This window comes from Nesoenas mayeri (genome assembly GCF_963082525.1).
Source record: "Nesoenas mayeri genome assembly, chromosome: 8".
Classification (NCBI taxonomy): domain Eukaryota; kingdom Metazoa; phylum Chordata; class Aves; order Columbiformes; family Columbidae; genus Nesoenas; species Nesoenas mayeri.
In genome coordinates, this window is record NC_137554.1 from 764,638 (window position 1) to 780,895 (window position 16,258).

The window sequence follows — 16,258 nt, forward strand, 5'->3', positions numbered from 1 at the left end:
TGGATGATGAAGCCCAAACGTCACCAGTGGTACAAAGTGCCCACAGAGCCAGTTACCAGTGGGATCCCTCAGGGACCAGCACTTGGGCCAACACTGTTGAACGTCTCTATTCTCCCCCTCTATGATGTGACACAGTGAACCTTCAGCTCCTTAGGGGATGGTGCAAAGCTGGGCAGAGGCCTTGGACAACCTCACCTGGGTCACCCTGCCCTGAGCAGGACAGTGAGACAAGATGATGTTCAAACCTGAGCTGCTCTGTGATTCCAGGAATCTTTCCCTTGGAAACGTTTTGCAAGAAGGAAGAGGTGGAGGGACAAGAAAATAAAAATACAGGCAGAGGAGGAGACCTAAAAGGTGTCAAATAAACAGAGCAGTTCTGTGAAGAATGTTTCTCTGCTCAGATTGTTAGCAGGAAATCTATAACCAGCTCCACAAACTCCCTGTTCTGCTCATTGGCCCCTGGGATTTACAGCACATTTCTTTAAATCAGATTCTGCACTGAAGTTTGCACTGATTGTTACAGCTTCTTTGCAGGAATTGCTTCATGTTTCCTTAGAGAACTGGATGTAAACAGGCACCGGGGAATTTTTAATTAGAGGAAACAAAACAAAAAATACAATAGGACTTAATGATGTTTCTCAGTTCTGTTGTTAAATTAAGTAGTTTCCAGCGAGGTCCGTTGCCATAATTGAAGAGTTGCCTGTAGGGAGTACGAGAGCAACTGCTGAAAGACTTTACCTGCCCGAAGCTCAAAGCAGAGTGAGAGCTGAGAGGCTCTGAATGAGCCAAGAGTGAGAGGTGAAGAACCTCTGGGGAGCAATGCAAAGTGCAAATGTGCAGACAGGCTTCTGAAGAGATGAGTTCAGACACGGTGAGCTGGGTAAGGACAGCTGGAAACTCCTGCATGCCAGGATGCTGGTGGCCCTTTTAGCCACCTGGGCACAGACAGGCTCATGTTCAGCTGCTGTTGATCAACACCCCCTGATCCCTTTCCACCAGGCACTTTTCCAGCCACTCTTCCCTGAGCCTGGGGTTGTTGCAACCCAAGTGCAGGACCCGGCACTTGGTCTGGTCAAACCTCATACAAATGGCCTCAGCCCAAACATCCAGCGGGTCCAGATCCCTCTGCATGGCCTTCCCACCCTCCAGCAGATCAACACTCCCACCCAGCCTGGTGTCATCTGCAAACTTAATGAGGGTGCACTTGATCCCTTCATCCACATCATTGATAAAGCTTATATAGAACTGAGTCAAATACTGAGCCCTGGGGACACCACTTGTGACCGGACGCCAACTGGATTTGGATCTGTTCACCACAATTCTTTAGGTCCAGCCCTCCATCGTACATACACCATCCAGGCCACGAGCTGCAGCTTCTCCAGGAGATGCTGTGGGACACGGTGTCAAAGGCTTTACTGCAGTCTAAGGACACAACACCCACAGCCCGTGTGGCGCATTCACTGCCCACGACAGACTTTCCCTTATCTACTCAGCGGTCACCTTGTCACAGAAGGAGATCAGGGTGGTCAAGCAGGACCTGCCTTTCATCAAGCCATGCTGATTGGGCCCCATTGCTCGTCTGTGTGTGTGACCTCACAGTCCTTTCCCAGCCTTGTTCCTGCTGTTGGCCAATCCCCTGCAGAGGCAGAAGTGACCTCACAGTGCCCTCCACACCCATTGGTTCCTACTGGACTATGAGTTCCTGAAACACAATGACCACACGACATCGTACCCACCATCACCCTCCTTGTGGTCCAGTGTGTGAGGAGATCAAACTAAGCTGCTTTCATGAAATGTATCCAATAGATTTCCTATCAAGGGTTTGAGTGGAGAAACGTTCCTCAGAGGAGCTACTGTATTTACTCTGGGGCATTTTATATCTCTGCTTCTGCCTCTGCTTTTTTTCTCCTTCCTCTGTCTATTCTGACGTGAAAGAGCTCTCCAAAGAAAAGGTTCATGTAATCCTACAATAACACAGGATGGAAGAGACCCCCAAACACCATCTCTGTCCCACTGACCTTTATGGTATTCCAAGGAACAGCTGATAGCATTTGTGCTGACTTGAGTTCATCTCACCACATGCACACACTGGACATGCACATGATGTGTGTGTTTACATCTCATCTGCACAATGAAAACATGGACTTTTGACCTAGTATTTCATAGAATCACAGAATGTCCTGAGTTGGAAGGACCCACAAGGATCATGGGGTTCAACTGCTGTCCCTGCACAAGACACCCCACAGGTCACCCCGTGTGTCTGAGGACGTTGTCCAGTCTCTTCTTGAACACTGTCAGGTTGGGGCCGTGACACCTCCCTGTGAAGCCTGTTCAGTGTCCAGCACCTCTGGGGGAAGAACCTTTTCCTCATGTCCCACTGACCCTCCCCTGGCACACCCTTCTTCCATTCCCTTGGGTTCTATCATTGGTCACCACAGAGAACAGACCAGTACCTTCCCTTCCTTATCCCCTTGTGAGGAAGCTGTAGCCACCATGAGGTCTCCTTTGAGTCTTTTCTTCAGCTCTGATGCTCAGAAACCCCTTGGTTTGCTTTCTGAAGCAGAAAGGAGAAGCCATGACCTACAGCCTCTTTCCCTGCAGGCTGCAGACACCCATCTCGCTTCCTCACCTGCTCTCACCCCAGCATCTCTGCACCTTCACTGCTGTGTCTGCACCCTCACTGGCTGCTCTTTGGAACACAAACCATGGACTGATGCAGCTCCCTCTGGGTCACCTCTTGCACCACAGCACTGCCCTTCCAGCGACATTTCTTCCTCCTCATATCCATTCCTCACCTTCCAAGTAGACTTCTTTTTTCTCTTTCCTGCTTCTTCCCACTATCAAGAAAATCTCGACCATCTCATAAACTGCCCTTCATGCAGGGAACCCAACCCGTTAGGCTTCTTGTGGTCTTTTACCTGACCAGAGAGAAGTCATCTTGCCATGATCTTCTAAATCCCATGAGTGCTGCTGGCCTTTCAGCTTCTCTGACAGACACGACCATGTCCCTGCCGATGTCCCATCATGTTCTCAGGTGGGATGGACATGACAACCCGTCTCTCTTCCTGGGTAAGACCTGTGGGCCCTTGGGCAGAGGTTCTTTCCCAGCCATGTCCCTGCTGCTGGGCTGTCACCTCCAGACACAGAACTGACCCCACTGTCCCCTTCACAGCCACATGATTCCACCTGGATTATGAGTGTCTGAGACTCAGCTGACCCCATAATACCGAACCCATCCATCCTCCTCCCCATAGCCCAGGGCCTGACCAGATAATAGTGTGCTTGTTGTATCAAATTAAACAAATGTATTTCCCTCTAAATGTTTGAGTGGAGAAACTTTCTTTGCAGTGGCTGTTGTTTTTATGTTGACATCATTTCTATCTCCTATTCTGCCTCTTTTTTTTTTTTCTTTTCCTTTCTGCAGATATTCTGTATTCAAAAATGTGTCCAGGGGAAAGATTCGTTGAATCATAGAGTCAGTCAGGTTTGAAGAGAGCCCTGAACATCTTCTTGCTTCACTCTCCTTCCCAGAGCTGGTGACCAGGTGAGGTTCTTCAAGGTCTTCGCTCAGCTTTGCATCATCTCCATCACAGCACAGGAGGGAGAATAAAGACCTTCAGCAGTTTTGGCCCAAATGCTGGTCACTGGGGGATGACACACTAACTGCACACAGGACACTGCATCGCAGATGATATTTGGGCTTGATGTTTCAGTGAACTTCCCACCAAGCATCCACTTCTTCAGCCCAAACAGCATCAATCTGTCTATAAGGACACCACTGGAGACCATGTCCAAGGCCTGGCACAATTTCATATACACAACACGCCTGTCTTTCCCCCGCCCATTTTGGTTCACAAGTCTCTTTCTTGTCCTTCAAGTGCCTGCAGATGGCTGCAGGAGGACTTGTCCCATCACCTTCCCAGGGACAGAGACAAGCTGAGCAGCCTGTGATAGCCCCATTCTCCTTCCTGCCTTTCTTGAAGATGGGTTTGACGGATGCCAGGACCTCCTTGGTTGCACTGTCATTTTGAAAACACAATCCAGAATCACAGAGCAACTGAGGTGAATCTCACTGGGGCAATTTCCTCTTGTCCTATCACTTGCTAATTGGGAGAAGAGACCTACCCCCTCCATGTTCAACCTCCTTTCAGACAGTTGTAGACAGTGATAAGGCTTCCCCCAGCCTCCCGTTCTCCAGGCTGAACAGCCCCAGTTCCCTCAACCGCTCCTCATCACACTTGTGCTCCAGCCCCTCAGCAGCTTTGTCACCTCCTCTGCACTCTCTCTTGTACCTCAATGTCCTTCTTGAGATGAGAGGCCCAAAACTGAACTCAGCATTCAAGGTGCGGCCTCACCAGTGCTGAGTACAGCAGCACAATCACTTCTCTAGTCCTGCTGGCCACACTATTCCTGATATAAGCCAGGAAGCTGTTGATCATTTTGGCCACCTGGGAACACATTGGCTCCTGTTCAGCCACTGTCAGTCAATACCCACAGATCCCTTTCCACCAGGCAGCTTTCCAGACACTCTTCCCTGAGCCTGTAGCGTTCATAGAGTTGTTGTGACCAAAGTGCAGGACCCAGCACTTGGCCTTGTTAAACCTCAGACAATAGGCCTCAGCCCAACGATCCAGCTGCTCCAGATTCCTAAGTATGGCCATCCTCATGTCCCACGTCATGAGAAATGGACATGGGGACCTCAGTTCAAGGCAGCACATTCTAGTTCTGTATTCAGGTCTTCATGGAACATGCAGGAATAGCTGATAGTGTTTTTACTGAGTTGGGTTAATCTTATGTCCATGATATGCATGCTCATATCTCATCCATACAGTGGAAACATTGACTTCTGACTTACTCATTCAGTGTCCTTGTGTTGAGGGATGAACAACCTCTCTCAGTTGGGGTGAAGGGCCAGTGCTGGAAATGGTGGTTTTGAGGGGCTGGTCTGTGGTGACTGTGCTGGGCCAGTTTCCCCAGGTTGTCCCATGAACATGGGCACACACCAGCCCCTGATCTGCTGGTGCTTCAGGGCTCTCCCAGGAGGCCTGGCTGGGAGAGGACCCTGCTGTGTGCCAGCCCTGCACACTCACACACTTCAGCCCTTCACTGGTATTTTCTTCTCTGGGGCATTTGCCAGTTCAGCCCTCCCACCCCCTTCTGAATTGTGCCACCCCCTGCCCTCTCCCCACCCGAGCCCACAGAGCAGCCACACTGGAACTGGAACTGGTCCCACAGCAGTGGGGACCAGTGAGAATGAAGGACAGTGAGAATGTTCATCCAGCCAGCAAGCTGAGTGAGTCTCCAGCACAGGCAGCTTGCAGACCCAGGTCCAGACTGGCTCCCCAGGACAGCATGAGGATTTGGCCTAGGGGATCCTCAAGAAGGTCCTGCGGCCACACTGCCAGGGCCACCTGCCCCGAGCTGCCACCTGCAGCAAAGGGTTTCTCTTTCCATGTCTTTCCTGCACACATACAGTGCCCCACTCTGCTCCTGGAACATCCCATATCCCCACAGAGCCCTTTCCCAAGACAGCTGATCTATGCTGACCTGGCCAGCTGTTCCTGCCCCCCTTCCCATGCTCCACATAGCTCTGACCTGGCGGTGCTGCTCTGCAGAGCAAGTAGGCTGTGGTGCCCAGGGCCATGGGGTGAGTCTGCAGACTCATGCTGGGCAGGGTGGGAGGAAGACTCAGCTCAGGGTGGCTCCTGCTCACTCCCCCTCAGCACACAGACATGGCTCCTGCAGCCCCAGAGATCCCAGAGAGAGGATTCTGGGCAAACAAGTCAGTGCGGGGTCCTTTATTTCATTTATACACACAGAGAGTACAGCTCTTTATTTAGAAAAAGACAACGGGTCACACCAGACACGTAGATACGGACAAAGATATAAGATGAAAAATAATTTTGCTTGTGGGTAGCATTAATACAACAAAGAACACCTAAAACCAAAGAAAAAAAAATAAAAAACTTACAGAACTCATGTTGAACTAGTAATGCGTTATATTACAAGTGACATGCAGAAGCAGGAGGTCATTTCATTACTGCTTTTGAAAAGTAAACAGTAATCACTTTCCTTATAGACTCCTTCAGCTCCTGGTTCCTCATGCTGTAGATGAGGGGGTTCACTGCTGGAGGCACCACCGAGTACAGAACTGACACCACCAGGTCCAGCCATTGGGAGGAGATGGATGAGGGTTTCAGGTAGGCAAACATGACAGTGCTGATGAACAGGGAGACCACGGCCAGGTGAGGGAGGCAGGTGGAAAAGGCTTTGTGTCGTCCCTGCTCAGAGGGGATCCTCAGCACAGCCCTCAAGATCTGCACATAGGACACCACAATGAACACAAAACACACAAATGCTAAAGAGACAGTGACCACAAGAAGCCAAATTTCCCTGAGGTAGGAGTGTGAGCAGGAGAGCTTGAGGATCTGGGGGATTTCACAGAAGAACTGGCCTAGGGCATTGCTCTTGCACAGGGGCAGTGAAAATGTATTGGCCGTGTGCAGCAGAGCAGTGAGAAACCCAGTGGCCCAGGCAGCTGCTGCCATGTGGACACAAGCTCTGCTGCCCAGGAGGGTCCCGTAGTGCAGGGGTTTGCAGATGGCAACGTAGCGGTCGTACGACATGATGGTGAGAAGGTAAAACTCTGCTGAAGCTAAAAAGACAAACAGAAAGAGTTGTGTAGCACATCCTGCATAGGAAATGACCCTTGTATCCCACAGAGAGTTGGCGATGGACTTCGGGACAATGGTGGAGATGGCGCCCAGGTCTAGGAGGGCGAGGTTGAGCAGGAAGAAGTACATGGGGGTGTGGAGGTGCTGGTCCCAGGCTGTGGTGGTGATGATGAGGCCGTTGCCCAGGAGGGGAGCCAGGTAGATGCTCAGGAAGAGACAGAAGTGCAAGAGCTGCAGCTCCCGTGTGTGTGTGAACGGCAGGAGGAGGAACTGGGTGATGGAGCTGCTGTTGGACATTTGCTTTTCCTGAGCACGGGGCGCTGTCATGAGAAAAAAAAAAAGACAGTGAGGATCCAGGGCAGAGTTCTCTGACAAAAATCAAACCAACTCCCACAGACCCTCCCCTGTCACACACAGACACTCTTGTGTTTTTCTAGGAGTACCTTTTTCAGGACTGTGGCTGCAGCCCTGCTTGGGGCTGGAAAATGTGCAACCAAGAGCAGGGCTCTGCCCATGGGCCGTCGATAAGTCAGCCCAGGTCTGCAGAAGTGGGGCCAGGGAACGGTGGGGACTGTCCTGGTTCTGCTAACACAGAAGGGCTGTCAGCATTTGCTTTCCCAGTGATAGGGAACAGAGAAGGTGAAGGCAGTTTAGGAATTACAGGTTTTTATACTTATCCCCCTATATTCACTGCAGAGTGTTGTTGGGTGTCAGAAACCCTCAGCATTTCTGCTGCACTCAGGAAGAACAGAGCGAGTCCTGCGAGACCAGAGGATGCCTGTGGGTCAGTGCAGAGTGAGGGCAGCTGCTCTGTCCCTCTGTCCTGCTCCAGCTGCCATGGGCTGGCACCTTTCTGAGATGGGGGCTGATCACACTCCCATGTTACCCTGAAAAGCCACCAGGCACTGCTAAGAGCAGAGGGACCCACCTCAGACCATGACAAGTCTCACCCTTTCCTAAGGTCTAAGCACCCAACGTTTAGTCTAAGACACACACAGCTCATTCCCCAGCCCCACAGACTGCATTGCCCACACCCCACAGGTCAGAGCAAAGCTGGGACACGTGTGCCCATGGACACACCTGCAGGAAAGGACCCACAAGATCAGGCTGTGACTCTGCAGCTGAAACTGCCATCCCCAGAGAGCCTGACAGCAAGAACAAGATCCCAACAGCAGTGACCCAGAGCAGGGGAGCAAGAAGGAAAATGCGGTGAGGGTGGGTGTGAGAGAGGCCAGGGCAGAGGCAGCCGGGCACTCAGACAGCATCCCCCTTCTCCAGCTGTGCAGCCACCTCCCAGGCACCAACAGTGCCGGGCAGCTGCTCTCAGCCCCTGTGCTCTGCAGAGGAACTGGAGCTCTGGCTGCACAGGAGCTGCTTCATGTCTTGGAGCCCCCTGCCCTGAGGGCAGAGGCTTTGCTGGGTGGGAGAGGAGGCCAGGGGGCTGCTCACAGGAGGGATCTGACCTGCAGGGGGTCACAGGGACTTTTCTCTCTTCTCCCTCCCATAACCATTCCGGGTTTGATTTCCTCTCATTTCTGATCATTTCCCTGCTGCCTGGAGATTCTCCCCCTGGGAGGTGTTTCCCTGTCCATGTCTGTTCCCTGTCAGTGCTCACAGACCATCCCACCCTCTGTGCCCTCCCCCTGGCCCTACAGATCCTGCCTGTTCACAGGCACTGCCTGGGGGCATCTTCCTGTTTGCAGGCTGGAAAACAGGACAGGTCAGACTAAGGCTGACAGGTCCAGCCAAGGTGATGCAGGTGCTGTGCACAGGCACAGGGGTGGTGAAGGGATGTCATGAGCCTTCTGGCAGATGTACTGATCACTCACAGTTGCAGTTCAGGAGTCTCAGTGACTTTTTTCAGCATGAGAGCTCAGTTTCATTTTATCCTTTCCTACACCCCCCACCCCTTGGGAGAGGAAACTGAAGAGACAAGCTCAGGAAAGATTCTTATCTGTCTGGTAATCCTTGCAATGATCTTCTCCTTGAGGCAACCCCTTGGAAAAATCCTGGCTGTCATCTGGATGTGTGAGCAGCCCTGACCCACACAGCACCCTCTCCACAGCAGAAGTAACTTTACTGCTAATAGGGTTTGCTCTTTCCAGCACAGCTTCTCCCCTCAGTGTTGCTGGGATCTCCCAAGCAGGCTGAGCGCTGACCCTGGCAGGTGGCAGAGTCCCTGCCCGGCACAGCCCTGGGGTGCAGGGACCCTGCTCTGCAGGACAGCCCTGGGCAACCCTGCCTGCACATTGACATTTACACCCCACAGCCACCCTGGGGAGAACGCAGCATTCATGTCTTGTCACTGACAATGCAGAAGGCAACCCCTGCTCTGTAGCACATCCTCCCCTCTGATCAGAGAACTTCTGAGAGCTGTACTTACATCTCTCGCAGGCTCTGCAATGTGACTACTTTCTGAGATCCTACCAAGATTTGCAGATTCAATGCCCTGCAGCCACAGGCTTCATATGTGAGAGGATTTCATTTCCAGTGACCTCTCAGCATCCTCCCAGCCCAGACTGCGTTTCCCTCTCTGTGCCTGTCTCGTGTGCCCTCGGTGCTGCAGGCAGAGCCCTCAGCCCCGCTGCATGTGCAGAGGAGCTGCTCCTGGGCAGAGCTGTCTCTCTGCAGTGCTGCCGCTGCCATGAGCTCCCTGTGTCCCAGGAGCCCAGCCCAGCTCAGCAGCACAGGAGCAGCCCATGATGTCCCTTTCTCTGTCCCCTCTGGGCTCCTCCAGGTGTCCCTGGGGCTCCAGGGGCACAACTTTGAAGTTGAAGTAATCAGTGATGTTGATTCTCTCTCCTTTTCAGAGACACTTCTTTCCAGCATTGTATTTTTCATTCTAAAAAATGAATTGGTATGAGAATCATCTTTTCCCATCATTAGACAGGACACCAGGAATGTTACAGCAAAGCATCTAATCACTCCAGGCTAGGAGAGGAGTATCTTGAGTTGAATGAACTTAGGCATTTTGTTCTGGTTTTACACTCCTAGGTCTAGAGAGATATTCATCAGTCTTTGGCCATGTCATGTCTGTGCTCTGATTCAAAGCCTTTGCACACATGGGCTCTTGGACACTTGGTACCAGGTTTCTTGTGCAGGTCAGAGCTGGACTGGTGCCACAGCTGGGGTGGTTCAGCCCAGATGTGAGGCCATGTCCTCAGCCAGAGACCTGACTGGGGGAACTGGAGCTGTCAGTGCTGCAGACAGAGCTGTGACACGGATGGAATGAACTGCCAGGCAGGGTGGCCGGAGTGAGTTCATCTGGTCTGCAAGGACAGCAGCCTCCAAGCACAGCAACAGTCCAGATCAGAACTCAGTCCAGATCTGTAAGGCAATTCAAGGGCCCATAATGAGCTGTTCCTACTGCAGGAACACTTAAAAGACAAAGACACTTTGTAGCTACTGATGAATTCAATAAGAGAAAGAGGTGAGAATCCCTGTGTCCTCTTGTCCTCCATCTTCACCAGCCATGTGTCCCAGGCCTCTGTGACTTGAGACAGGAATCTGCAGAACAAGCAGCAGTGGATGGGGATCAAGTCAGGGTCACTGGAACTAACACAATCCTCTCCAGTCTATGGGTCAGCAGGGGCAGCATCCCAGGAGCGGGGACAGCAGGACCATGTCACAGTGAGGCCACTCTCTGCCATCTTGGAAAGCTCATGGAGACTGGGGGGACTCCCTGAGCGCTGGCAGCTCTCACACAGTGTGTGCACTTTTCAAAATGGCCCAGGGGTGAGCAGGGGAACTAAGGGCTGTGCCCCAGAGCATGTTCACTGGGACTCCATTTCTGGGTGACGGGATTTACCCAGGGCAGGTTGTGCCTGTCCATCCTCTTTCGTTTCTGTGAGGAAAGGAAAGGGTTGTGGATGTGTGGAGAGCAGGGGCGGTCTGTTACCTGGCAGTCAGCAAGGCATTCAGTGTCACCCTCTGTAATTTATTGTGTCCAAGGTGGGATATTCTGGTCTGTGTCAGTGTGTAAGTAGATGGGTAAAAAGCAATTTGTATGGTTGTGTTTGGAAAGGTGCTGTAGAAAGGGAGAAACTTTCCAGTCCTGAGGACAGTCTAGCACTGGAAGCTGTTTCCCAGGAGTGCGCACCCACTCTGTCCCAGTAAGTGACCAAGATGTGTTTGGATAAAGCCCTGAGCAATCTGGTCTGACCCTGCTGTGAGCAGGAGGTTGGTCAAGACACCTCCTCAGGTTCCTTTGAGCCTGAATGACGCTGTCCTTCCTTCCCCTTCATGTTTTCAAATTAGGGAGAAGTCTCAGGTTATTCCAGACCACAGAAGTAATTCACATGAGGTGCAGGGCTGCTTTACAAGTGCCGCCAAACAGTCCTGACCACATCTTTTCCATCCTTTTTCTTTTACCTTGAGCCAAGATCTTATTTTTTTGCTGTCTTAATGCCTCTCCAGAAAGAACAGCCCATGTTGTTAACCCTTTCAGAGCAGGTTGCTCAACAGGTGTCAGCATCCATGCACAGAGTCTGCACATCAGCCAGACACAAATGCATCTTTATAGAAATGGAGACGAGGCACTTGACCAGTGTCGAGAGTTAAGATTGTGGGGTGACAATCAAACCCTGGCAGATGTATTGTTAACCCCCTCTTCCCCCCACTTCCCCCTTTTGCCCCTCCCTCTCCCCCCTTCCACTAAGGAGAGGCGATTGGGAGGAAAAGAAGAACAGAGAGAAGAGAGTTGGAAAAAATTAAAGATGTTTTACTAATGCTACTAATAAGAATAGAGAAAATAATACAAAATATACAAAACCAATCTTGAAAGTCTCAGCAACTGCAGAGCCGGCACCCAAAGTCCTGGATTAGACTCCACAGCCAACCAGAGCTGGATTCAGTCTGTCACTAGGCCTCAGTTCGCAGGGACGACTAGCAAGGTCCTCTCCTAATGTCGGCCATAGAGAAAACAGAAAAAGGGATGAGATCCTCGTGATCTCCCATTTTACATGAAGTATTCACGTGAATGGAATGTTATACACAGTTGGTCAGTTTCTCGGCCACTGGTTTCTCGTCGCCCCTCTCGTGAGATGTCCATCCATGCTTATCAATAACTTTGCATTCCATTGCTAGGTTTACCAAAACATGTGTCTGGTTCTCCAGGAAAATGCAGTTAATATGAAGGCTTTAGCTGACAAGCAAAATGCACTGAAAGAGAAACTTGTTTTTAACAAAACCAGGAGAGTCACAAACCCCCATTGGAGAGCGTGTGTATCAAAATCCCCATCGGACAGTGCGTGTGTCACAAACCCCATTGGACAGCGTGTGTGTCACAAACCCCATTGCAGTGTGTGTGTGTGTCACAAACCCCCTAGACAGCGTGTGTGTGTCAAACCCCACTGGACGGTGTGTGTGTCACAAACACCATAAGACAGTGTATTCTGTTGCAAACCCCATTGGACTGTGTCTGAGTCACAAACCCTATTGTACCTGATGAGGGTCACAAACCCCATTGGACAACGTGTGTCACAAACCCCATTGCACAGTGTGTGTGTCACAAATCCCATTGGACAATGTGTGTCTCGCAAACCGCATTGGACAGGGTGTGTGTCACAAACACCATTGGACAGTGTGTGTATCAAACACAACTGGACAGTGTGTGTGTCACAAACACCCCTGGACACCATTTGTGTCAAAAGCACCCCTGGAGAGGGTGTGTGTCACAAACCCACCTGGACAGTGTGTGTGTCACAAAAGCGCTTGGACAGTGTGTTTGTCACAAACAACCCTGGACAGTGTGTGTATCACAAATCCCATTGGAGAGTGTGTGTGTCAGAAACGCCCCTGGAAAGGGCGTGTGTCGCAATCACCCCTGGACAGCTCGTATATCAGAAACCCCATTGGACAGCATGTGTGTCACAAATCCCATTGGACAGGGTGTGTGTCACAAACCCTCCTGGACAGGATGTGTGTCACAAACACCCCTGGACACCATTAGTGTCACAAACGCCCCTGGACATGGTGTGTGTCACAAGCCCCAATGGACAGTGTGTGTGTCACAAACCCCCCAGGACAATATGTGTGTCACAAACACCCCTGGACACCATTTGTGTCACAAACTCCCCTGGACAGGGTGAGTGTCACAAATCCCATTGCAGAGTGTGTGTGTCACAAACCCCATTGGCCAGCCTATGTGTCACAAACGCCATTGGACAGGGTGTGGGTCACAAATACCCCTGGGCAACATGTATGTCACAAACGCCCCTGGACAGCGTGTGTGTCACAAACACCCCTGGACACCATTAGTGCCACAAACGCCCCTGGACATGGTGTGTGTCACAAGCCCCAATGGACAGCGTGTGTGTCACAAACCCCCCAGGACAGTGTGTGTGTCACAAACCCCCCAGGACAGTGTGTGTGTCACAAACACCCCTGGACACCATTTGTGTCACAAACTCCCCTGGACAGGGTGAGTGTCACAAATCCCATTGCAGAGTGTGTGTGTCAAAAACCCAATTGGCCAGCCTATGTGTCACAAATGACATTGGACAGGGTGCGGGTCACAAACACCCCTGAGCAACATGTATGTCACAAACGCCCCTGGACAGGGTGTGTGTCACAAACCCCATTGGAGAGTGTGTGTGTCACAAACCTGATTGGACAGGGTTTGTGTCACAAACCCCCCTTGACAGTGTGTCTGTCACAAACGCCCTTGGACAGCGTGTGTGTTACAAACATCCCTGGACAGTGTGTGTGTCACAAACCCTATTGGAGATTGTGTGTGTGACAAACCCCATTGGACACTGTGTGTGTCACAAACCCCATTGGGCAGTATGTGTGTCACAACCACAATTGAACAGCGTGTGTGTCACAAAGCCCTTTGGACAGTGTATGTGTCATAGAACTCGATGGACAGCGTTTGTGTCACAAACCCCATTGGACAGCGTGTGTCACAAACCCTCCTAAACAGTGTGTGTGTCAGAAACCCCATTGGACAGGGTGTGTCTCAGAAACACCCCTGGACACCGTTTGTGTCACAAACGCCCCTGGACAGGGTGCGTGTCACAAACCCCTTTGGACAGGGTGTGTATCACAAATTCCATTGGAGAGTGTGTATGTCACAAACCCCATTGGACAGTGTTTGTGTCACAAAACCCCACTGGACAGGGTGTTTGTCACAAACCCCTGTGGAGAGTGTGTGTGTCACAACGCCCCCTGGACAGTGTGTGTGTTCACAAACACCCCTAGACAATGCAGGTGTCACAAACCCCATTGGACAGCCTGTGTATCACAAACCCCATTGGATAGTGTGTGTGTCACAAACACCACTGGACAGCCTGTGTCACAAACCCCATTGGAGCGTCTGTGTGTCAGAAACCCCATTAGACAGCCTGTGTGTCATAAACCCCTTTGGGCAGCGTATGTGTCACACACCCCATGAGAGAGTGTGTGTGTCACAAACCCCATTGGACAGTGTGTGTGTCACAAACACCCCTCGACAGCCTGAGTGTGTCACAAACCCCATTGGAAAGTGTGTGTGTCAGAAACCCCATTGCACAGGGTGTGTGTCACAAACACCCCTCGACACCATGTGTGTTACAAACGCCCCTGGACAGGGTGTGTGTCAGAATCCCCCTTGGACATCGTGTGTCTCACAAACCCAATTGGACAGTGCGTCTGTCACAAACCCCATTAAACAGTGCGTGTGTCACAAACCCCATTGGATAGTGCGTGTGTCATAAACCCCCATGGACAGTGTGAGTGTCACAAACCCCATTGAACAGCGAGTGTGTTACAAACCACATTGGAGAGGGTGTGTGTCACAAACACCCCTGGACACCGTGGGTGTCACCAACGCCCGTGGACAGGGTGTATTTCACAAACCCCATTGGAGCGTGTGTGTGTCACAAACCCCATTGGACAGTGTGTGTGTCACAAACACCAATGGAGAGTGCGTGTGTCACATATCCCATTGGACAGCCTGTGTGTCACAAACCCCGTTGGGCAGGGTGTATGTCACAAACACCCCTGGATACCGTGTGTGTCACAAACGGCCCTGGACAGTGTGTGTGTCACAAACCCCATTGGACATCGTGTGTGTCACAAACCCCATTGGACAGGGTGTGTGTCACAAACACCCCTGGACACCGTTTATGCCACAAATGCCCCTGGACAGGGTGCGTGTCACAAACCCCATTGGACAGGGTGTGTATCACAAATTCCATTGGAGAGTGTGGTGTCACAAACTCCCCTGGACACCGTGTATGTCACAAATGCCCCTGGACAGTGTGTGTGTCCCAAACCCCATTGGACAGCGTGTTGTCACAAACCCCATTGGACAGCGTGTGTGTCACAAACCCCCCTGGACAGCATGTGTGTGACAATCCCCCCTGGACAGCCTTATTGTTCTTTCTCTCTCCTGCTCCCTCTCTGTCTTTCTGCCTGTCTGCCCTTTCCCTGCTGCTTCTTTCTCCATCTCTGTCCAGATTACTGCCCCTTTTCCTTCTTGATGTCTTTCTGTCCTGTTTGTCTTTCTGTCTTCCTTGCCTGTTCCCGGCCCCATCCTCTCTCGCTGTATCTTCCCTGTCCAGCTGACTCTGCCTTTTCTTTGTCTTCTCTTGCTCTTTCCTGCCCCTCAGCCCTCTTTTCCTCTTCCTCCAGCTCATTGCTGCATGTTTACCCTTTCCAGTCTCTTCATTTTGATCTGAACTTTGCTTTGTTTCTCAGTCCCTTTGTTCTGTTCCCTGCCTTTCTTTTTGTCTCTCCATCTGTACATCCCCCTCCCTGTCTTTCTCTACCCCCTTCCTGTTTCTCCTCCTCCCCCCTCCCCATCCCTCTGTCCTGTTCCTCAGCGCTGCTGTTTCTTCCTCCCTGTCTCATCACGGCCTCTTGTCCCTTTTTGCCTTGATCTCTCCATCTCTCCATCCTTTTCCCTGTGTGTTTCTTTCTCTCTCAGCTCCTCTGTCTTCTCTCTTGTCTCATTTGTCTCTCTCTAGTCCTCTGTCCTTCTCCCCAGCAGCTTCAACTGAATGACCAGGTGTCCGTGCACTCTGGTGTTTCCTCATCCCTGCCCTGGGGCAGATCTGTGTCTGTAGGGCTGGGGATCATTTAGGAGCTGGTCTCCTTGTGCAGACGGCAGAGCCGGGTGCACCTACAGCAGAGGTTATTCTCAGCTGCTGCTTATGCAGCTTGTTGGAAGAGCGGCTGTGGGCCTTCTTTGGAAGGGAGGTTTCTTGTTCTGTGCTTCCTGCTCCTCGGGACCCTGCGCAGGAGTGGTGTTGGGGTCTGCAGGGACGGGTGGGACCTGCTGTGGTTCCTGGTGAATGTGAACTCAACTTGTCCTGATGGCCTTGAATGAAACCAGACTGACTGTAGATGGTTTTCTTGCCTGTTTCAGTTCCCAACTACATGTTTGGCACTAAAAAACATGAGACTTTGTGCTGTTTTCCAGATGTCAGTGACTGTGAATCAGCTGAGAACATCACTGCCTTAGGTACCAGGGCAGGTGGTCTGTGATCAGGGGTGTGGACTTGCATGGTGGTGCTTTTATGAACATTTTATGGTGTTGCCACTTCAAAGCCCTTCATTTTCCTAGAAATGTTAAGATGATATTTCTTATTCAGAGGTTCAGA

The 16,258-nt window shown here is 51.3% G+C and overlaps 1 protein-coding gene across 1 annotated transcript in view; it reads right to left on the minus strand.

Annotated features, from left to right (window-relative positions):
- Positions 1–5,670: 5,670 nt before the first annotated feature.
- The window catches only part of LOC308043211 (olfactory receptor 14J1-like), a gene marked incomplete at its 5' end in the record, with an annotated part of 175,405 nt that continues 164,817 nt past the window's right edge, over positions 5,671–16,258 (minus strand). Inside the window, one exon of the mRNA XM_080349138.1 lies at positions 5,671–6,818. Coding sequence (XP_080205264.1) covers positions 6,030–6,818 — 789 coding nt within the window. The 3' untranslated portion in view covers positions 5,671–6,029. The remainder of the gene's footprint in view (positions 6,819–16,258) is intronic.